At 47.6% G+C, this 23,849-nt stretch overlaps 1 protein-coding gene across 1 annotated transcript in view; it reads left to right on the forward strand.

Annotated features, from left to right (window-relative positions):
* Nucleotides 1-11,040: 11,040 nt before the first annotated feature.
* Slc28a3 (solute carrier family 28 member 3) overlaps nt 11,041-23,849 on the forward strand; it is a 53,622-nt gene continuing 40,813 nt past the window's right edge. The window contains exon 1 of the mRNA XM_052729274.1: nt 11,041-11,151. Within this exon, the coding sequence (XP_052585234.1) occupies nt 11,041-11,151 (111 nt within the window). The remainder of the gene's footprint in view (nt 11,152-23,849) is intronic.

A 23,849-nucleotide genomic window follows, 5' to 3' on the forward strand; every position in this document is an offset into this window, starting at 1 on the left:
CAAGCCTTTGCCACCCTACAACGCTCATCTCTGAAACCTCTTATCCCAGTAGATAGCAGCCATATTGTCTCCTGTGGTTCTTCCATCTGTCCTTCCTATTTTGTGTCTCCTCTCCCTGGTTCAATCATTCAGATTCCTGACCCGGACGTTGTTGTTGTTGTTTCTATATTTTTAATTTCTAGGAAATGACACTTCAGTGTGACCCTTCTATGACCTTTGCCCTTCATTACCCTCTTTAGTCCTTTGTCCCCCGTCCATCCCCCGTCCATATCTCCCCCCCCCCCCCACTGTCTGCGTCCTGTGCTGGTGTTGTACCCTGACAGAGTCTAGAATTTCCTGGGATGAATATCTGGGTGTTCCTTTGAAGGATTATCTGTCCTGACTGATGTGGGAAGACCCATCTTCACTGTGGATATAACCATTCCCTCAGCAGGCGTAGACGAATTTCTAAATGGTCTTATTAAATAAAAAACACGGAGCCAAATATAGAGGTGAAAGCCTTAGAGAGATCAGGGAAATAGGGAAAGCCACCAGCCAACCTTACCTCAGCAGCTCTGCAACTTCCAAATGCAAGCTACTTCCTGTCTACCCACACCTTTATTGCCTTGCTTTTCTGCCCTCTCACTGGCTATCTTAGCCCAGCCACCACACTTCCTTGTCACTGTCTGTCTGCACAGACTTCCAGGCCTCTATGGTTGGTACTGGGATTAAAGGAATGTGTCACCACCCTTAGCTCTGTTCCCTAGTGTGGCCTTGAACACTCAGAGACCCTGCCTGGTAAGTGATCAGATTAAGGGCGTGTGCTGCCTGACTTTGTTTACTTAAAATGGCTGGCCTTTTCCTCCTGATCTCCAGGTAAGCTTTATTTATCAAAGCACAAATAAAAATGTCACCACAAGCAGGGGATCCAGAACTGAAGAACTGGCATTAGCTTGTGTATCTCCCTGTCACGACGGACTGTACCTTGAACTGTGAGCTAAAATAAAGCCTTCTCCTTTGTGATGCTTTTCTTCAAGAATTTTATCACAGCAATGGGAAAAGGAACTTAGACACTTCCTTCCCCTTTTAGACTTGCGATTCTACTTTCATATCTTTTATATATAATATGATTATGTACGTATAAGTAGAGTCTTCATGTGAGAGAAAATGCGATTTGCCTTTTAAGCCTGACTTAATTTGGTTGTGTCAACACAAAAGCACAACTTTTACCTCAAAGTGAGTACATAGATAATTCTGGAGCCAAATATGAGTCACTATATGAACCAGGAACACAGATTCAGACCATCCCGATGATCCAAGGTAGTAGCAGTTTTGTTAAGTTTTTATAGTGAAAGGACAATAAAAATTATAAATTGGGTATTTTTAAAATAAATTGATGCAAACATTAGGTGTGCAGGTTACAGTAAAGCAGAATCCACATTAAGAGTTGGGCATCAGAGACGGGGGAAGCAAGAGGAGGAGGGAGAGGAAGAGGAGGAGGAGGAGGAGGAGGAGGAGGAGGAGGAGGAGGAGGAGGCAGAAGCCTGGTACAGTGGTGCACCTCTTTAATCCCAGCAAGGGCAAGATAGGAGGAGGCAGGGACGCTCCCTGGAAGCCTGGAGACCTAGCCTAGCCAAGTTCCTAGGCCAATGAGAGATTTTGTCTCAAACAAAAAGCGGAAGGAGGAGCATCAGAGATTGCCCTCTGACTTCCACACGCCTCTATGCACACCCGTGCCCACAAACACACACAGAATTACAATTAAGTCCCTACGGTCTCAGCACAGTACTCAGGGGGTGACGGCAGATGGACCCAGATCCAACAGCAAGTTAGAGGTCAGTCTGGATTACATGTCTAAAAAAAGGCAGCAAAAAACAAAAAATAGCCGAGTGGTGGTAGCGCACGCCTTTAATCCCAACACTCAGGAGGCAGAGCCAGGCTGATCTCTGTGAGTTTGAGGCCAGCCTGGTCTACAGATTGAGATCCAGGACAGGCACCAAAACTACACAGAGAAATCCTGTCTCAAAAAAAACAAACAAACAACAACAACAACGAAAACCACAAACCATTCTAATAAATTCCAACGGAGCACACAAGCCAACAAGGGTCACAGGCAGGCTCTCAGACCCAGCTCAGCCTCCTCTGCGGTGCCAGAGGCACTCACCACCACCACAGGATGGATCCCCATCCCGAGTATGTATCTATTTCTCCAGCCCCTTCTGCTATTTCTGACTGTCATTTTGTCCTGTTTCAGATGCAGACTGTGACCTTTCCCCTCCATCAAATCCGGCCCCCTGGACCACAGATTGGGGTGCATCCACACAGCTAGCAGGTAGCTGCTGGAGGAACAAGCTGAGGAGGGGTGGGAGAGGCAATGGCACTCCAGGGGTGTGCAGGCAGGGTCTTCCCTCTGCTCTCCTAGCTCGGGCTTTGCAGCTCCAGCCAGGAACTCAGGACATTCCCCTTGTGACGTCAGCTCCTCTCCCGTCCTCATCCTGTCTGTCAGATCAGGGACCTTGGCTTAGTGTGCTTGTCACGGTGACTTCCCCGTGTCTGTTGGTGCTTTGCTCACAGGGACTTTCAGGAAATATTTGAGATGCCCAAGGTGACAAAAGAAGAGTAGGAGAAGCCCTCAAGTCTAGCAATGTGAGCCAAGATATGGGTTAATTGGACCTGTCTCAAGGAAATGTACCAGGCTCTGTTGACTCCCCATGGGAGACTTTGCCTTGGAGGAGGTGGGAATGGGGGGTGGCTTGGGGGGGAAGGCTAGGGGGTGGGAGGAGGGAGGACAGGGGAATCTGTGGTTGATATGTAAAATGAATAGAAAATCTCTTAATAAAAAAAAGATATGGGTTAACTTATTTTCTGGAGATTGGACTCAGTACCCTAGTCATGGTAAGCAAGCGCTCTGGCATTGGACGCCAGCCACCTGCAGCCACGGGTTTAACTTCTGAGCCTCCTGGCTTCTTTGGGTCTAGACAGGGTGACTGGCTGCACCTGTGTGGCACCTGTGTTAGTAGACAACATTGCCCCATCTGCTCTCTCTGGCCAGAGTCATATACCAAACACGGTCTCCACTTCCTGACCCCCTCTCCATCCAGCTGCAAAGAACTGAAGGTTCTTAGCCTCTCCTGGCTACTTTGTGATCACTCACACCCTGGTGAGAGCAAAGAAGAGAAAGACAGAGCTGGGGAGTCAGGATTCCTAGTCACTTCCTGAAACTAAGCAGAGGAGTGGCTGGGAAACTCCAGCCTTGCTGTGTGAGTGACACATAGTATGCAGCTCATTCCAGGCCTCTTGCCCCGCCTGCAGGGCTACAACGGGTTCTCGACCACCCTAAGGACGGAATGATGGGGACAGGAGATACAAGGAAACACACCAAGTCTAGATTCTGATCAAGGTGCAACTTTATTTTTCTCCAGGAAGGTTTATATAGTTCCTGCAGGGTGGGGGGAGCAAGAAGCTGTCATCTGCATAAGGTGGGGCAAGCTAACAGGATGTTTGTATAGGATGTTTACAGGGTGAAAGGGTCAAGGGCTCTGCCTCAATGTCCTGTTGCTAGGCGACCTGACTGTCAGATGACCTAGTTCCCTGTCTTATGGGGGTCTGTACTTTTCCACTAACTAGAGATTCTGTCCCTGTCCCTGACAGCCTCGCACCCAAGCACTCAGCTCTGACAGTTCCATGACGTAAGTCTTGGATGGACACAGGTGTGTACAGCCATTCTGCAGGCTGCAGACCTAAGCCACATATTCGCTTCTTCCTCTTAGGATTATGAGACCCAGGTAAGAGTCACTTCACACTCAGTGAACAAGTTTTGAGCAACTGAATTAAGATTTGGGCCAGACGTATGTAGTTCTGACTGGTCCCATTAGGAGATGGTGTTTAGGAGGCAGAGTCCAGTCTCTCAGAGTTCTTACATCTCAGAGGTCAGAGCCTTTGCCCAGCATGCACCAGGCCCAGGGTTCTACCCCTGGCATCAGGAACAGAACAAATAAGAAGGCTTTGATCATTATCAAACATGTACTGTGCACCAGGACCATTACAGAGGCTCAGAGTTCATCAGTGGGTTAAAAAGTTCTGCCTTCACGGGGCCCACAGTCTAGCCAGGGAGATAGAAATCAACAGAGTGAAGTATTTCCCCCCACCATCAAGTCACCTTATGCATGATTTCCACACACCAGGAGCACAGTCACTGTTCCAGACCCTGTGTATGTACACACATGTGTACACATGTGTGCGTGCGTGCGTGCGTGCGTATGCACCCTTTCTTCCCAGATGCCACACCTTTCAGGTCCTCTCCACCCTGCATACCTGTCTTCTAGTCCCTTAAGTGCCTTACACAAGTCCTGCAGGTGGCTTTCCGGAGAGCCTGGAGTATGCATCCTGATACCTACTAGAAATTCAAAATCCTGGGACCTAGGCCAAGATGGTTTGATGGAAGAGGCATTAACATTATATATGTTTATCATGACTATCATAAGCATTCATTTGGGAAACACTCAACATTTGCAATAATATCTGATTGGTTTGCCAATCTAATAATGTTTCAAGTCGGATTCTCATTAGATCCACCCAAGCCCTTAAAGGCTCCGACAGGTTGCAGAATGACTCAAGACCCCAACCTAGACATGTGAGGATCCAAACCAAGAAGTCTCTGGCTGTCCTTGAACTCCCTATGTAGCCAGGGCTGGCCTTGAACCCTTGATTCTCCAGTCTCCATTCCCTCCCTGAACGCTGAGATTAGAGACATGTATTTCCTGAGACAGCTTTGATCTTAGAAGGTCTTAAGAAAAACAAGAGGCGAGCATACAGGTGGAAGGGATGGAATGGGCCTTGGTGGCTCCACAGAGGCTCACTGTGTCTGTGCGCCACTGCTGCCTGGTGTTCTCCTGCTTTTGTTAAAGTTCATCATTTAGGGCCGGGCGGTGGTGGCACACGTCTTTAATCCCAGCACTTGGGAGGCAGAGGCAGGCAGATCTCTGTGAGTTCAAGGCCAGCCTGGGCTACAGAGTGAGTTCCAGGAAAGGCTACAAAGCTACACAGAGAAACCCTGTCTGGAAAAAACAAAATAAAAAAAAAAAGTTCACCCATTTATTTTAGTGTGTGTCTGTCTGTCTGTCTGTCTGTCTGTCAAAGTAGCCTCAAACTCCTGACAATCCTCCTGCCTCATGCTCCTGAGTTCTAGGATTACAGGCATATACCATCATGGCCAGTTAGTAGAGTTCCTTCATTTTTTTCTTTTTCTTTCTCTTTCTTTCTTTTCTTTTCTTTTTTCTTTCTTTTTTTTTTTTTTTGAGACAGGGTACCTGTACCTGGCCTGGAACCCTATGTAGACCAGGCTGGCCCTGAAGCCACAGATTCCACAGACTTCCACCTGTCTCTGCCTCCTGAGTGCTGAGATCAAAGGCATGTGCCATCCTACCCAGCCTCAGAGTACTTTCTTACCATGCTCTGCACTACAGCAAATACTGGCCTGCTGTGAAGTCAAGATGCTGAGACAGGAGCATTGCAAAGAGTTTGAGGCCAGCCTGACCTATATGGTTCCTTCCAGGCTAACCTAAAAAGCATAGAGAGGTCTTGTCTCAAAATAATAATAAAAAGAAAACAACTTTGGAAGGCCTGGAGAGACAGCTAAGCTGGTAAAGCATTTGCCACACAAGCATTAGTTCAGGTCTCTAGCACCAAGATAAAAAGCCAGTACATGCCCATAATCCCAAAGTTGGGGAGACAGGCAGGAGGATTCCTGGGCTTGCTGGCTAGCCATCCTAACCAAAGCAGCAAACTGGGTTCCATGAGAGACCCATGGAGAGGGTGGAGAGGGATTGAAAAAGATGCCTAACATCAAGCCCTGGCCTCCTCACTCATGTACACAATATGCATGCGCATGCACGTGCACTCGTGCACACGCACCTTGGGCTGGGTCTGCAGAGGTTTAAATTCCACACAGTTGACACACTATTGCTGCAGAGGAATTGCAGCTGGCACTATTGATAACGGCCTCTTTTACAGAGAGAATTCTATCCAAGGTGTGTCCATGCAAAGGTGTGTCTGCTGCCCACCCACCAAGCAAGCTGTTCTCAGAGCATCACACATAAGATGGTATTACAAGGAAAAGCCTTTATCTCAGCACATCCTTTCTCAGAATGGATTTCCTAGAAGGTCTTTATTGACCCAGACGTTGACTGTTGCTAAGGCCTTCACCCGGGACAAGTCAGGGTTTGTTCTCCGGCCTCTGTCAGCCTATCTGAATAGACACAGTGTTACCATTCTTCTGACACAACCGGAGTGGGAAGTCCACACCTGATTAGGGATCATGCGGAAAGGCAGCCGCCAGCAGGTTTGCCTGCAGTCTTTCATGTGTGGACATTCACTCCATGTCCTAAACACTCTCCGTGCAGCAACCTCATCCACTCTTCATCACAGAAGACAAGTGTGACTGAAATCTTCATTTTGCAACTAACAGCAGGTACATAGTAAGACCCTGTCTAAAGAGAGAGAGAGAGAGAGAGAGAGAGAGAGAGAGAGAAGAAAAAGAAATAATGAAGGAACTCTACTAGCTGGCCATGGTGGTGTATGCCTGTAATCCCAGAACTCAAGAGCATGAGGCAGGAGGATTGTCAGGAGTTTGAGGCTACTTCGAGGTATGTAACAAGTACCAAGGCAGTCAATGCTACATAGTGAGACCCTATCTCAACAAACCAACAAACACAAAAGGCAGATCAGGAAGGAAGGAAGGCAGGAAAGAGGGATTCCCCATCACCCTCTCAATCCCCAGAGTTCCAAGGTCCTTCTTCCATCGCCTCTGATCAATGAATAAGTTCTTTACCCTGGAGCCCACCCCTTGCTAGAGCCCTCAAAACACTGCAGAGAGAGCAGGGAGGTCGGGCTGTGATTCCCGCCTCCGTGCCTCTGTCGCTCACACCAGGCAGCTGAGGGCTTCACAGTGCGTAGATGAATTAGACTCAGTCTCCTGGCGGTTCTCCTCCTTCTTGGTGTTTTATTTACCATTGCTCCTTTGCCACACTGTGTAGCTTGCTTCCTACACTGGGAAAACTTGGGACATTCTTTGCTTCCTTTAGGCTTTATTACTTTGCGGAGTTTGCACAAATGTCAGGGACATGAGCCCAAATTTTGACTTTGTGACTTGTGGTCAGGCCCTTGAGAGACTCCCTCTGTCTTCTTGGATTGAGCTTTGACGTGGAAACAATGCAAATGCCTAATGCCACCCAGTGTGCTCAGCACACATTGCTTTTCTTCCCTTCCTTGCCTCCAGAATTGTCCTTTTTGGAATTCTAATCGAAGTGATCGGACAGCTAAATAAGCCACACAAAGGCATTGGCAGGGCTCTGCCACCAAGAGCACTCTGCCGCCATTCCCGGGACCTGGTGGCCGCGTGTGCAGAGGAAAGGGAAACCCAGCTGCCTCTGATTTTTTGAGAGTGCCGCTAAGAAAAGCCTGGGGGCGGCCCAGTTTTCAACATGTATTTCCTTTTTCCTGAAGTTATTTGTTTTTGTTTGTTGGTGGCTAGAGGCTGGTGGCAGGGCCTCACATACTAACACATTCTCTACACTTCCATGCAGCTTTATCCCCAATAACGACTTCTCTGCCCCTGGGTAATCTGAAAAATTAAAGTGGGTTAGGTTAAGCAATTTACAAACCATGCCGGAGGGCTTTTTTTTTTTCTTTTTTAGACAAAAGCTCACTGTGAAGCCCAGTTTAGTCTCAGAACTCATGATCCTCCTGCCTCAGCTTCTCGAATGTGGGGGCACAGGCATGTACCATGGCACCCGGTGTGTTTTATTTTAGCTTTAGCATGGATATCATCGTTAATAATGCTCTTTCATCCTGCAGCACACAGACAGACGATGATGTGTGACACAGGAAGACTCTCCAGAGAACAGCAGAGGCAAATGTGCCTGCAAAGCAGCCCGTGATAGGCTGCCTATCGCGGCACATGCATTACACACAGTGGCCTTAATTATTTTTTTTCCTTTTGAAAATGCCTTCGTAAAGAGCGGCCTGCTTACAGCATGACGTGCACAGGCAGGAGGAGGAGTATGTTTTCTCACGTACTTTCAGTGCAAAAGTTGGTTTCTGTGCATACATGCAGGGATTCTCAGCCATCACGAGGCAAAGGGTTCAGTTATCGACTGGCTGAAACGCCCACTGGTTTGGTTGATACATGGTGCTTTCAAGGTTTGAAAATGAGATTGGGGCTGCCTGGTGATGGTGGTGTGCACCTTTAGTGCCAGCACTCGGGAGGCAGAGGCAGGTGGATCTCTGAGGCCAACCTGGTCTACAGAGTGAGTTCCAGGACAGCCTGGGCTGCAGAGAGAAACTTAACCTCAAAAAAACAAACAAAGAAACAAAACATGAGATTGGAGGACTTGAAAAGAGCCAGAGGGGTTGAGAGATGCAGCTATTTCTAACAAACCAGGACTACTTGACATGAGTCTAGATGATATAAAATCCACTCCTAGAAAATGAGGAAGAATTCTCATCTCTTTTTCTGATTGCATGGCTTGTTTCCATAGTGCTCATAACAGACATCACCACTTTAGTGATACCACCGTAAGTCCAGTCAGTGCTGGTGTTTCAGCAATGGATTCCCATTGGTTCTGGTAGTTAAATCTGCACAGGCTCCAGGTTACACATAAGATCAACCTGTAGTCTGGACGTGACCATTGGGCATGTCAGGGTCATGGTTGTATAGGTAACTTCCTCAGGTTGCAAGTGTTCACGGTGTGGTTGGAGAACGAGAAGCAGTGATTTCTGTGTAAGAAGGGTGGGGTGAGATAGGGTCTTGGGACACAGCCCAGTTTGATCGTGAACTCACAGTCCTCTCTACCCTCTCTGCAGTATGCTCCACTGTATCTAGAGCACTGTATTTTATAATCAGACTGTACAGTCCTCTCTGTTGCCAGAGGATAGGCTCAAAAATATCCATGCATTGTGTCTTTACCCAATGGGCAGAAAACACATTGGATTATGGCTTACTGCCCTAGACTGGGGATTGAACCCAGGGCCCTTGCTGCTCCACAAAACTCCTACCCCTGCATTGCAGACCTAGCTCCGGGACTGTAGCATTTAACAGGCAGCTGAGAGAATGTCAACCATCAGTCAGGTCCCTGCAATTACAATAAAGCCACCCTAAACCGTGCATAAGCAAATGGGCATCTCATGTTCCAGTCAAACCATTCCTGACACTACCATTTTAATGTTAAAAAAGACTTCATTACGTATGTTCAAGGAAGTCTGACTACCACAGTACAAAGGTCCAAAGACAGTTTTCAGGGGTTGTTTCTCCTCTTCTACCATCCCCAAGACCAAAACTGAGTCCTCAGACTTGAGCCAAAGGTGCATTTACCCACTCTGCCAACTTCCTGCTCTTTTTTTTCTCTAAGACACAGTCTTACTACTGACCCTGGCTGAGCTAAAACTACCTAGACCATGTTGACCCCAAACTTGCAGCAACCCTGTCTCTGCCTCCAAGTACCAAGGCTACAAGGATGTGCTGCCACACCCAGCTTGAAACTAGAATCTCATATGACTTTCATGGGTCACAAAATGTTCTTCCCTATGTGTAATAGAAAGTACAAGAGAAATCTAACTGGAGGAAGAATGGAATCAGCTGGGGCAATGCGCCTGTGGGGGAGGATAACTGGCTTAGTTAAGGTTTTTATTGCTGTGAAGAGACACCATGACCATGGCAACTCTTATAAGAAAAACACTTAATTGAGGGGGCTCGCTTACAGTTTCAGAGGTTCAGTCCATTATCATCCTGGCAGGGAACATGGCAGCATGCAGGCAGATGTGGTGCTGCAGGAGTAACTGAGAGTCCTACATCTTGCAGGCAGCAGGAAGTCAACACTGGGTGGTATCCTGAGCATAGGAAACCTCAAAGCCCGCCCCCACAGTGACACACTTCCTCCAGCAAGGCCACACCCACTACAACAAAGCCACACCTCCTACTAGTGCCACTCCCTATGAGCTTATGGGGGCCAATTACATTCACACTACCACAGTAACCAACAGGACACCCTAGTACACATGCATATGAAGATGCAATGATAAAGCCCATTACTTTGTACTCCAGTCTAAAAACATTAACTTAAAATAAAAAGATGATATATTCTTCCCTTTAATTATTTTTCAATTATTCACTCTTAGCTCTTAGACCATATGAAAATGGGAAGTAGATTGAATTTAGCTCATAAGCTATAGTTTGATGACCTGAGAGGAAGAAAGCCAGGGTTTGAAGCCACACAACAAGTTTGGATGATCCCCTAAGCATTATTTACAGTCTAGACATGAAAATGAAAGCCATGAACTGCATAGAAAATACAAAGGACACTTTAGCAATCTTTCATAAAACCACCATCCAGATATGGTTTTTCTCCTATTATATCTACTGTCTCTCGGTATTAAATTTTATAATTCTAGTTTTTCACTAATGAGAAACTACATGATAATAACGGAGGAAGAGGAAGAGGAGGAAGAGGAGCTATATAGTGAGAGGTTCATTTAAAATACTAGGAAGTATATTACTAGGGAGTGAACAGTCTTCTTCCACACATGCGGCACACCTCTGCATTTCTGTTCTTGAGGTTTTGAAACCCTCACTATGAAGCAGGGGGGCAGTGAAAGGCTTTGCAGGCCAGACCTGCATCTGATTCTCCTCACCCTTTTACTGTCTTTCTCCAGACAGAATACAAAGTCATGCACATTGTACCTATCACGTGTCTGGCATCAATGCAGCAACACCCACCTAGCCCCCAATGCCATCCACAGGAAGTAGACGATTTTGCAAAGGACTGCAGAGAAAACGGAGGTTCCCGTTTGTGATGGGAAGTCTATGTTGGGCATTCCTGGAAAGAAGAAGGGAGTGGGCGTGCTCAAAAAGAGACCTCACCCCGCCCTCCTGCCTGCCTCTCCTGCCCCACCCCAATCAGGTTCCAGCCCAAGTCATTTAAAAAGTTGTTGGAAGGGTTTCCAAACTGAGGCAGCAGCAGGTGGCCCTCTGACGCAGCAGAGGCCGAGCTTGCTCTCAGGCAGAGGATGTCCAGGTCAGAACAGGGAAAGAATTCCAAGCCCAGTGGCAGCGAGATGAGCATCGAGCTGAGCCCAACAGCCCCGGGCAACCAGGGTCGCAGCAACGCAGCCTTCCAGGTGAGCAGGACTGAAGGGGACCAGGGAACCTGCTGTCTTCACATCTGGCAAGCTTAGTAACAGGAGCCGTGGGCTCGCTGAGCCACGGAAAGAATGTTAATTCTGTAATGGGTACGCTTTAAGCCCATTATTTTTTCCGACTTGGACTCCTCTGGTTGATAAACCTGAAAAGTGTCTTTCAAGGTCTTGTGTTGATCTAGACTGCACTCGTCACTCGGGAAACAGACTGTCGCCTTTTTCCTTTTTGCCCCTGGACTCACAGCAAGTTTCAGGATTTACCCTCAGGTTTCTTCCCCGAGATCTGGACCGGGGAAGAGCAGGGGCCTCAGACCCCAGTGGAGGTAGCAGAAACATGAGTGGGTTCTCGGCCCCCATGGAATGCAGCCCAGGAGCCTGCCCAGGACAGCCTAGTTATGCAAAGCTGTGTCCTCAGCCAAGACGACTGAGTGATTAATACTACTAGTCTTGGGGCTGGGTGCCACAGGTGACCCAAGAGGGAGGTCAGTATCTGAGCTTGCTGTAATGTTCTCCCTGCCCGGGAACCTGGATTTGAGTTGCTCCTTATTTGGCGAGCAACAGAGCTTTGAAAAGATAGGAGGCTGACCTAAGCAGGGCTCAGTAACCCTTGGGCTTCATGGGCACTTAATGGGCAGAACACAACTTTTAAATGCTAGCACAAGAAGTGGAAGGTAGAAGTGCTTGGCATGAACCTGGTCTCTTCCACCATCAAGTTACTGTAAGTTCCGGAAGACCAGGTTTGATTGTCTATCAGTAGTCACAATGGCTCCCGTCCCGTGGTTTATAGATATAAGGAGTCCTACAAATTAAACTGGTAAAAGACAAGTTGGTGGGAAGGAGGAAAATCATACAATTTTTATTAGCATTTTAAATTGCTCGTGTATGGTGTCTCAGAAAAAAAGAGGCGGAGTGTCTACAGGGGTGGTGTGTGAAGTCCAGGGCATGTGCACCATTTTATCACGTGGCTGCGTACTGTGCAGATGTGACTGGGAAAGACAAGGGACTGGGCTTTAGGGTCAGTAAGTTATTGCAGTGACTAGAAATAGATGGAGAGTTCATGGAAGATAGTGGTTGTTGTCTTGAGGTTTATTTACGCAGACTTCCCGGCTAAAGGGCCGCTGGCTCAGGTCTCGTCCCTGTACGCCGTGGGAGGGAAATCTGTGGGCTGCATTAGGAAGGCCAGGAGCATGGAGTCAGCGTGACACGCTCTTGGGGGACACTGGCATACTGCAGCGGTGGCATATCCTTGAAAGGTGCTGTCATAAGCACAAGGGAAGGGAGCTCAAACACAGGAGCTGCCACCCAGAGGAAAAGGAAGCTTGGTGTAAAATAATGTCAAAGAGAAGGTGGCAGTGGTTCAGGGGAAGGACTCTGCAGAAGGTCTGTGTCACCAGCAGCTGCTACACGGACAGAAGGTGCGGTGAGGGTTCCATTTTTCCAACCGCTCCTGTTATCTCACAGTACAGGTACCATCCCTGGCAAACAGTCCAAGTTACTCCTTCCTCCAAAGTTTATTTACCAGGATTTGGGGGATTTTTGTACACCCATATTTGCTAAGCAGAATCATTACCTGCCACCCTAAATGTGGCCATCGCTAAGAGGGAAGGCCGGTTCAAGCAGACAGCCATAGCTTTTGCCCTCAAGAAGCAGAGCCGGGCAGCAACTCACAGAAAGATGCAACAGAAAAGAAGGACTTGAAAATCAGTGCGGAGCTGGAGCTGAACCTACTGGGGAGCATGAGGGCGCCCTCGAGGAAGTGAGAGCTTTAGGTGGGGCCATCCAACTAGCAGAAGGGGGTCAGCGGAGCTTTGGAGGCAACGAGCTGTCTGTCCACAGGCCCAGGTCATAAGAGAGGAATGCGAGTCTGCAGCGGAGGTGGGGCAGGAGCGCAGGGCGTGAGGAGGCTGGCGGCCCTGATGATGAGGTCTTTATGAGCAAAGCGCTAAAGAGGAAATCTCCAGTGACAGATTGTCAAAGATGCTTTTTGTGACCCTATTGAAGGATGGCTGTGTGGATGGAACACCAGCAAGGAGACCGGGCCACAGGCACGGGCAGGTGCCCCAGTCCAGGCACTGACAGGGAATGAGCCGCTCCAGGGTGAAGAGCAGGGTGGGGACAGGGTGTGTAAGATTCTCCCTCTGAACTTCCAGTTTTCCTCTGTTAGATAGGATCAGAATGTTACCTATACTGAACCTGTTGAGAAAACCCAAGGTGCAAGTATACTGCACTATAAAGAAGGACGTGTAGCCGAGTATTCGGGAGGCAGAGGCAGGCGGATCTCTGTGAGTTCGAGGCCATCCTGGACTACCAAGTGAGTTCCAGGAAAGGTGCAAAGCTACACAGAGAAACCCTGTCTCGAAATAAAAAAAAAAAAAAAAAAAGTACATGTAACACACACATACGTGTTTGTGAAAAACAGAGCCTGGCACACAGTATAAACATAATAACAGTGGTCCTTGGTGGCGTGGCAGGGGAAGGACATCCAGAGTAAGGCTGGTTCAAGGAAAGGGATGAATTCCATTTGAGGCCTGTTGGTTGAGAATCCAAGTGTCTCCATCAAGGTGTAGATCCTCTGGCAAGGCTCAAAGAATGAGGAAGCTAGAGGATTTGGAGAAGGAAGCAGGGAGGGCCACTAGGAGGTCTGAGCAGAGTCGGACCAGTTTGAGGGTAGTCGGGAATGGGAAAGAGGGTCAACAGAAAGGAAGGCAGAGCAGCGGGGAGGACCCGGCATCGCGATCCTCAGTGCCCAGTCCCACACGGAGCTGGTCCTGGCCAGCCCCTCCCCTTGCTGACACCCTTAACCTCTAGCCACGGATCCTACACAACATCCACGCTGCTTTTAAACCTTACAGCGAGAAACACAAACGCATCCTTAGCCGTCTTCACACGGATACAAAGTCGGAGGCTTTGATCAGCCTCTGTGGCGGGCTTTCTAAGAGTCACCGTCATGTTGTGGGCTATTCTCAGTGCCCACAGTTGCATTGACGTAAGCTCTCTGTCCCATAAATATTACTGTGAATGGAGATTTTCTTGGAGATTCTAAAACCAGTGTAGGACTGGACATACTTGCACACCCTCCTGGAACACCAGAAACAATTCACTCTGGGTTGTGCTTAGGAGTGGAATTTCTAGGACGTGACATAGAAATCCATCTATACTTTTTGTTGTTGTTGCCCTGGTGTTTGCTTCTTGTTTTGTCTTGAGGCAGGGTCTCGTGTAGCCCAGGCTAGCTTCTGACTCTCTGTGTACTTGAGGATGACCTTGAATTTATGATCCTCCTACCTCTACTTCCTAAGGCAGGGATGAGGTGTGTGTGCAGCAAAGCTTGGATTAAGTGGTCTGGGGACCAAAGGGAAATGTTGTACATGCTGAGCAAGCACCCTACTAACTGAGCTCAGACACTTTCAACACTAATAACCCCAAACTGGCTTCCCAGATGACTATGCCAATTTAGACCCATCAGAAGGGTGTGGGTTCTTGCTTCTTCTCCTCAGCTTCACAGTTTTCAGTTGACGGTGTAAGTTCGGCCACTCTGGTGGGTGTGTGGCAATACAATTATACAATTATCAATTAACACAGCACACTGAGATATACATCATCAGGCAATATTGTTGTTGTACAAATACCCTCTTTACACAGACTAGACAGTGTAGGCCAGCCTCTGGGCTTGCCAGAGTGAGATGTGGTGAGCAGGATGTGCCTCGCCTGGGTAAACAGCCTCCCTCTGTAAGTTAAAGACCCACACACTGCAGCAGAAAAGGCTCTGGAGGGACCCGAGAGATGGCTCAGCAGAAAAAGGGAGCTGCTGCCACGCCTGGTGACTGAGTTCCATTCATGGTAGGGGCAAGTTGTCCACACACACACACACACACACACACACACACACACACACACACACACACACTGAATAAATAAATGGTAAGCTGTTTTCTATGTATGTGGTGACCCAAGCCTGTAATATAGCACTCAGGAGGCTGAGATGGGGAATCACAAGCGTAAGGTTATCCTGAGTTAATAGCAAGTTCAAGGCCAGCCTGAGCCACACAGTGAGACCTTTTGAGTGAGTAAGTCTCCCAAAGTAGACATATAGTATAAACGGACAGAGTGCCACAGGCAAATCCCAGGATTGGGAGCCTGAGGCAGGAGCATCATGGTGAATTTGAGGTCAGCCTACACAATGTGGCGTAATCCTGTCTAAAAATTGTTTCAAAAAGAAAGAAAGAAGGGAGGAAGAGAGGGAGGGAGGGAGAGAAAAAGGTAAATAGGCTCTTCTATAGCTCAGTGACATACGCTTACTTAGCATGCACCAGGTCCTGGGTTCCATCTCATTGAGGTCTCTAGTTTCCCAGAAACTGAGTTTAATGTACAGTGTAAATGGGGAGTCATTTCCAACCCTTCTGTTTCTTTAAAGATAGTCTTTTTCCCACTCCATAAACACATTTGTCAAGTATCGACACCTGGTACACTTTCTAGAATAGGAAATCTGAAAGAATTCCTCAAACTCAGAGGAAGTGGGAGAAAATCCAGAGGAGATGGAACTGACTCGGGGAAGTCACACAGAGCTCAGTTTCCAAAGGTGACAATCCTGGCAGAGTTTTGAAAGAACACTTTTGTTGAAAGGTATCCCTTAGCACCCTAATTCAACTTTCTTCCTCCTGTGCATGAGCCTTACCACAGGTGACCCTGAGATTCAGGGTAGAAGGCTTGCCTGACACACAGGGGCCTGAGTTCCAAGCCCAGCACCACAAACAACAACAAAACACAAACAAAAAGTCAGCTGGGTGGGACCCACTTAGGCAAGGCTGGGGCACGACCAGAGTCCGGAAATGCTCCTCAACTCTGTGCAAACACTGAGCACCAGCTGAATGACTCAGTGAATGGGTTGGGGACCCAGCCAGGCAGGTTTGGAAAGCCTGTTCAGCAGAGTTCAAACTGGAGAGAGCTCAGGAGAGTAAGTCCATCTGGCAAGGATGTAACCAGCTGGAAAGCAGGTGTAGATCACTTCACGGCTGGGTGGAATCACATAGAGTAGAGGAGGGCTGTCATCTTAACGGAGTCACGTGCAGCCTGCTCAGGGGTTTTTCTCAGGGCTCAGGACAAGACTAACTAGAACGGCCTCGAGCCTTTCCACACATGAACTAAAAAGTATAAAATTCAGGATAGTGACTTGCTTTTGTTGTTTGTTTGTTTTGGAAACAGGGTTTCTCCGTGTAGCAGCCCTGGCTGTCCTGGAACTCACTCTGTAGACCAGGCTAGCCTTGAATTCAGAGATCCTCTGGCTCCTGACCAGTGACTTTGAGTAAAGGAAGTTTTCTTAATATTTTTATTTAATCTTTGACAGTTACACACACACACACACACACACACACACACACACACACACACACACACAATTCTCTTGATCATATCCACACCTTGCCCTTCTCTGCTCCCTCCCTGCCGCCGTAACATGTCAGCACATCCCCTCTCATCATTATGTCCATTTTATTTATTATTTATATTGGTAAAGAAAGTTTTTTTTTAAAAAAAAAAGTCTATTCTACTGCTTCCTAAAATGGACATGAATGTGTCTAAACTAACTTTCATCTGGGGAGAAACCTAAGTGACTGAAAACAAAATCACTTCTCTGACCCCTCAGGAAAAGCACTTGGGCTCAGGCCTTCCAGGCTGAAACACTCCTGAATGATTCCTTCTGAGAGGCCCTCTTACTCCCAGTGATTAAGTGCTGGGCAGAGAACACGGGGCAGATTGTTCTGTTGGACACAATGGCTGACCGTCTCCCTCAGCACTCTATTTCGGTGTCAAAACGATGCCCTCGCTTGCGTTCCTGTGTCTAGTTGGTTCTATTTTCTTTCTATGTTTGTCAGTCTATTAAACAGCTGTCACTTGGTCCTTTTAAAATACCAACTTGGTGTTTTATTGATTTACTCTATTTTTCTAGTTTGTCTCTTTTTACCTTTGTTCTGATCTTCTTTTGCTTTGGTTTGCTTTGCTTGTTGAGCCCAGATCCTTGAGCATGTTAGGCAAGCACTCCATCGCAGCCAGACTCCATCCCTTCTCCTCATCACTATAGTTCTTCCGTCCAGTTCAGTCTGCTGTTCTTTTCTAGTTTCTTTCTGTGAACCGTCAGGTTATTGATTCGGTCTATTTTATGTGTATGCTTGCACATGTGTCTGTACACCATATACATGTTTGCTGTCCTCAGAGGACAGAAGAGGATGTGAGATCCCCTCAATTGGAGTTATGGACAATTGTGAGCTGCCAGGTGGGTGCTGGAAGTCCAACCTGGGTCCTCTGGAAGAGCACATAGTGCTCTTAACTGCTAAGCCATTTCTCCATACCATGATTTAAGATCTTTTTCTTTGTAGGGCAAGCAATTACAAACTCTGGATTTCCCTCTAGCCACTCGTTTAGCTTCATCTCATAAGTTTTATGTATTTGTTTTTGATTTATCTATTTGTTACAGTGTCTTAGTTAGGGTTACTATTACTATGATGAAACATCGTGACCAGGGAGGAAGGGGTTTATTTGGTTCACACTTCCACATCACTGTTCATCATTGGAGGAAGTCAGGACAGGAACTCAAACAGAGCAGGAACCTGGAGGCAGGAACTGATGCAGAGGCCATAGAGGGGAGCTGCTACTGGTTTGCTCCCCATGGCCTGCTCAGCCTGCTTTCTTATAGAACCCAGGACCACCAGCCCTGGGGTGGCCCCACCCACAATAGGCTGGGCCCTCTCACATCAATCACTAATTAAGAAAATGTCCCACCGGTTGGCCTACAGCCTGATCATATGGAGGCATTTTCTCAACGGAGGCTCCCTCCTCTCCAGTGACTCTAGCTTCTGACATAAATTTAGCCAGCACAGACAGGGTGTCACTATGTAACCCTGATTGGTCTGGAACTCATTATGTAAACCAGTCTTGCCTCAAACTCATAGAATTATACCTGCCTCCAACTCTAAATGCTGGGATTAAAGGCGTTTGTCATCATGGCCAATCATGAGTTTTTAGATAGTGCCCTTTTTTTTGAGACAAGTTCTCATGTCGCCCAAGATGTGCCTCTAAGGATGACCTTGAACTTCTGACCCTCCTGTCCTGCCCTGTGCTGGAATTCCTGGTGCAGCGATTACACCTAGCTGGAACCCAGGGCTTCTACTAGGGAGTTACATCCCCAGCCCTTGGAATCTCTCTATTGATATTCTCTAGTTGGGATATTATTCTAGTACAGACTCTAGGCTTCTTCTAAGCTTAATTTTCTTTAGCTTTATGAACACATTGAAAATAGATACCACAATGTGTTTGCAAGTCCAACAACCTCAGTGTGAACCGTCTCATCTGTTTGTGTGTCTCATAAATTTTTTATTTAAAATTGGATTTTTAAAATACAATGTGGCAGCCAGGTGATGGCGGCACACACTTTTAATCCCAGTGTGCAGGAGGCAGAGGCAGGAGGATCTCTGTGAGTTCAAGGCCAGCCTGGGCTACAGAGTGAGTTCCAGGAAAGGCACCAAAGCTACACAGAGAAACCCTGTCTTGAAAAAACAATTAACAACAAAAACCAAAATAATAATAATAATAATAATAATAATAATAATGTGGCAGTTTTAGAAAACAGAGTTCCCACTCATCACTAGAATTTTGTTTTTGTTTTTGATACTAGGGCTTCTTTTGTAGCCCTGACTGACGTCGAGCTCAGTACGAAGTCCCGGCTGGCCTTGAACTTGCAATGAACTTGCTTCTGCCTTCTGAGCAGTTTGTTGTTTGGTTGTTTGGTTGTTCTCATTGGTCATTTGGTGACTGGACTAAATTCTTTGTAATCCATCTTCTGGGTCATGTGCTATATGTGATTCTCGCAGGATTTCTGCAGCTTTTCTAAGCCTGTGGTCTGGGAAGAGCACTTACTTAGCATGGGTGTTATGAATTAACGTGCAGGGGCAGGGGAGGACACCCCAAGGTTATCCTGTGCGTGTAGGGAAAAGTGCTGGGCAGATACAGTGGCGGGCTGGGCAGATGCAGGCCATGCAGGCATGGAGGCAGTGGCCAGTAATTCACAACCCAGATGCTGCATCCACGTGGAGAGTTTATTATAACAGATGAAGAAAAAGATAGAAAAGAGAGGAAGAGGAAGAGAGAGAGGGGGAGGGAGGGGGAGAGAGAGAGAAAGGGAGGGAGAGGTCACGGGTGCACACCTGTGGGAGGAAAGCAGAAGAGAGAGGAATGGGAGTTTTTCCTTAGAATGAAGCTTTTACGTCAGGATGCAGGGCGGAGCTAAGGGGTGGGATTTCAAGGGGCGGATCAGAATATTAACACTAGGAAGGCCTTAATCCCAGCACTCGGGAGGCAGAGGCAGGCAGGTCTCTGTGAGTTCGAGGCCAGCCTGGTCTACAGAGTGAGTTCCAGGAAAGGCGCAAAGCTACACAGAGAAACCCTGTCTCGAAAAACCAAAAAAAACAAAAACAACAAAATAGTGGGAGAAATGGGTTTCAGACACACACACACACACACACACACACACACACACACACACACACACACACACACACTTTTCAAAGCCCTTTTTAGACAACTCATTCCCAGGAGCTATTAAGAAACTTAAAGGCAGGTTAAATACTGGCAGTTTTCTGGGGGAGATTTAGTGTACTTTAGCCCTCTGTGGCTGCAGGAGTATTTTCCCAAGACAGTCCTGTGTCTTGAAGAGAGGCTAGAAGTAGGGGGGCATAAGGTGTCTCGGAGCTGGCTGCACTGAGTTATTACTTGACAAACACCCTTTGGGCGTCAAAAGGCTGCCATTTTCCCCTAGTGCTCTGAAGAAGTAATTTTGACGGTTTTCTCGGAGTGCTGAGTAGTACTGAACACATCTGTAGGCAGGAGTCCATGCATGTTCTGTCAGGAGGAGGATGGGGCTGAGGCTTGGAGCACCACTGCTGTTTGCTTCTTACCAAAGAGAGAAAGATGGCCATATGCAAGCCCTCTGTCCATTGCCAGTGAATAAAGCAGAGCTTTGTGGGCCTGTCCAAGAACAGAGCCCATGTCCACCAGGAACTTCACAGTCATCTCCCGCTCCGGTCTTTTGCTTCTGTGATGCAGACCTTTGTTTTTAAAGTATGCACATGTCTGTGTGGGGGTATGAGCATGTGAGTGTTCACAGAGGCCAGAAGTGTCAGATCTCCCTGGGCTGGACTTACAGGCGGCTGTGAACCACACTACATGTATTGATCCCACTGAGCGAGAATGAAAACCACCACCCAAATTAAAGCCAGTGAAGTGAGCTTTATTTACTGTGCATAGGAGCAGCTCTCCAAAGCGGGATTGAAGAGAGCAGTGTGGGTTAACTTTTCAGGCCTCTTTTATAGGGAAAAAGTGCTAACTGGTGATTTTCAAAGGAATTTGGTAACGTAAGGACTTGGCAAGCAAATTTTACGGAAGCAGACAGCAGACTAGATTATTTGACGGATCATCTTGGCTGAACATCTCAAGATATCTCAAGATTCCTTGGCAGAAAACCTTATCAGGATAGAGTACATTGAGGGATGAGTCAAACTCCATGGGATGGGGAGCAAGTCAAATTCCAGAAACAGGTGAAAGCGCGGTCAGCTTGAAGTTTGCAGCAGAAAGACACAAACTCACTCTGACCTTATAACAAAATGGCTTTTATCTTGAAGACAGAGTCAGGCTGGTCTATCACATGGATGCTAGGAACAGAACTCCAGGCCTCTACAGGAACTGCTCATGCTCTTAGCGCAGCCATCTCTCAGCCCTCAGCCCTTTGTTTTTGTTTGGCTTTGCTTCTGAGAGCCAAAGCTGTTTGACTTCAAGTGTGACCTACAAATTCATCAGAAGTGTAGTGAGCCCTGACACCATGCCACGCATAACAGGAACCACAAACAGAGGGCCTCTGTTTGGCTATCACCAAACAATGACAAACTAGTGCCACTCTGTGTGTGTGTGCAAAATTGTATTCCCGGCTTGGGTGGGGCCTTCACCTTGCCTGGGAATCAGGGAGTCACTGTTTCCACCTGTGCCAAGTGAACGTTTTATATATACTTTCATTCAGTCGAACTATCCTAAGCAGCTATCCGGTGCTAGACAGAAGGAAACACTGACTAGGACACACAGGATGCTGTCGCCTGAGCTATTTTCTATATTTTTATTTTACTAAGAAGAATCAGATCTGGGATGGGAAGGTAGGGGTTTTGATCCTGCAAGTAGACAGGGTAGAAAAGGGAGGCGGACAGCAACACAACCCACGTCCTCTGACTTACCTCAAGGCACCTTGCTGACTACAAAATCCTGGCCCTAAGATTCTAAAATCAGTAACAGACTTAAAATTGAACTTCTGTAGCCTGTGTACTCAAGAACATTCTAGAATAAACTAGTAAGGTGAATGATAAAGAGTGAGAACTAAAGTAGTGGTGTGAATTCTCTATGAAATATAATCGGAAAGCAGCCTGCTAATGCGAGATGAAGCTCTTTGTGCCGTGGAAAAGTGTCAGCCATAGTCTGGAAGAGACCAAGATGGGTCACACATTCTCCTCACCTCCCCATCTTCGGGAGGGTACCAAAGCAACAGGAGCTGTGGGGTTGTGTGGTTGTCCCCTGACAGTCCCCCAGCTTCCTTCAGTGTCCCTCCCTCTCAGTCTCATGACTTTAAAGCTTTGTGAGTTTTACAACATGTACAGGGTTTCTCTGTGCAGCCCTGACTGTCCCGGAACTTGCTTTGTAGACCAGACTGGCCTCAGACTCAGATCTGCCTGCCTCTGCCTCTCGAGTGCCCCCCCAGTCTCCCTGCCACCCACCCCATGTACCCTCCATGCTGGGGTTAAAGGCGTGCACCACCACACCACACCACACCTTGAACATTTCTTTTTCTTTTTTGGTTTTTTTGAGGCAGGGTTTCTCTGTGTAGTTTTTGTGCCTGTCCTGGATCTGGATCTGTAGACCAGGCTGGCCTTGAACTCACAGAGATCCTCCTGGCTCTGCCTCCCAAGTGCTGGGATTAAAGGTGTGGGCCACCACTGCCCAGCTGAATATTTCTAATTAAAGTAACTGAATTCAGAGTTTCCATCAGGTCAGGGATATACTTGCAAAGAAGAAGTTAGAGAACCTTGGCCTAGTGTGAAAGGGCCAGGAAGCTTTGAAAGGGAAACATGTTTCACTGAGACACTGGCCAGCGCAGGTAAAGCACAGGAGATAAAGCAGCAGATGCTTGATGAATGGTAACAGATCAGCAGGGAAGAACAGAGAGACGACATCTCAGGGGCCTCCAAACACCAGCATCCTCTTGGCCCACACGGCTACTTCCTTGTTCCCCTGTAAAATGCAGGCTTCATGTCAGAAGAGGAAGAGAGCTCTGGGGGAGCTGAGCCAGGGCAGCCTGGGGGGCAGAAAGGCTGCTGTTGGTGTTCCAGGTACTGACTGTCTTCAGTGTGGTAGAGACCTTGGCTGGATGTGACAAGTGGCCTCTTGCCAACAGGAAGACTGTGATTAACTTCTGAAGCAGGAGGCACCCCAGCTGGGAAAGGGAAAAGCCATGCACTGTGAGGCAGGAAAAGCAAAGGCTGTGCGGGAGAGTTGAGCCAGGCCGCCTGGATCTGCAACTACAGACATATACACACATGCACATACATACACATACACACATACAACACATACACACACATGTACACATGCATGCACACACACGTTACTCAGGCAGGTTTTCTAACTTTTCTACTTCTTTCTCATCCAAAAGATGTCTCAGCTGTTAGGGCAGGAACTACTCCAGAGGAATGGGACCAGGGTCACCCTGTAACTCCAGCTCTGGGTATCAAATGCCTCTGTTCCCTGTGCAAACCTACATGCACATCTTCACATGCAGACCCACACACATACACATAATTAGAAATAAAAATAAATTCTTAAAAATTTAGGTGAAGGGCCAGAGAGATGTCTCAGTGCTTAAGAGCATTTGTTGAACACAGAGGATGTGTGTTCAATTTCTAGCACCCACGTGGTCATTCACAACCATCCATTACCCCATTCCCTCTTCTGACCTCCACAGACACCAGGGACACACATGGTGCACATACATACATGCAGGCAAAATACCCATACACAAAATAAAATTAATTAATAATTTAAGAAATAGGAGAATAAATGCCCAGCATTATAGCCCTATGGAGAAATGAAAGCCCCAAACCAGAGCCCCTGGGGAAACGGAGGCCCCACCCCTGCCTCGGTGCTCTTGAGCAGTGAATGTAAAGCACCAGCCTCAGCAAATGCTCCAGTATCAGCAATGATTTCATACCATGTAGCTGGACTGCTACCTGAGTTCAGAACTTCAGTTTCTGCCTGCAACAAACACTGGCGTCCCTGGTGTGAGGCCTGTGAAGATGCCACACGATGCTTCCCCACCCCGCTCCTGAGTAGCTGGGATTATAGGCCTGTGCCACCACCCTGGGTCCATACCCAGCTTTGACTTAATCCGTCCACTCGGTGTGAAGCCCCTGAGCCACTCACTAGGTCTGGGCCAAGCATGGCTCCCAGCTGTGCCTGGGAGGGCTTTTGGAGTTACTCTTCAGAGGCCTGGAGTAGGTCACAACTTCAACTGTCAATCTGCCACACCCAGGAGAGGGAACCTCAACTGGAAATTTGCCTCCATCAGATTAGCTTGTGGCCGTGGATGTGAAGCACTTTCT

The sequence above is a fragment of the Peromyscus californicus genome, unplaced genomic scaffold (genome assembly GCF_007827085.1).
Source record: "Peromyscus californicus insignis strain IS unplaced genomic scaffold, ASM782708v3 Scaffold_8__1_contigs__length_139910024, whole genome shotgun sequence".
Lineage (NCBI taxonomy): Eukaryota > Metazoa > Chordata > Mammalia > Rodentia > Cricetidae > Peromyscus > Peromyscus californicus.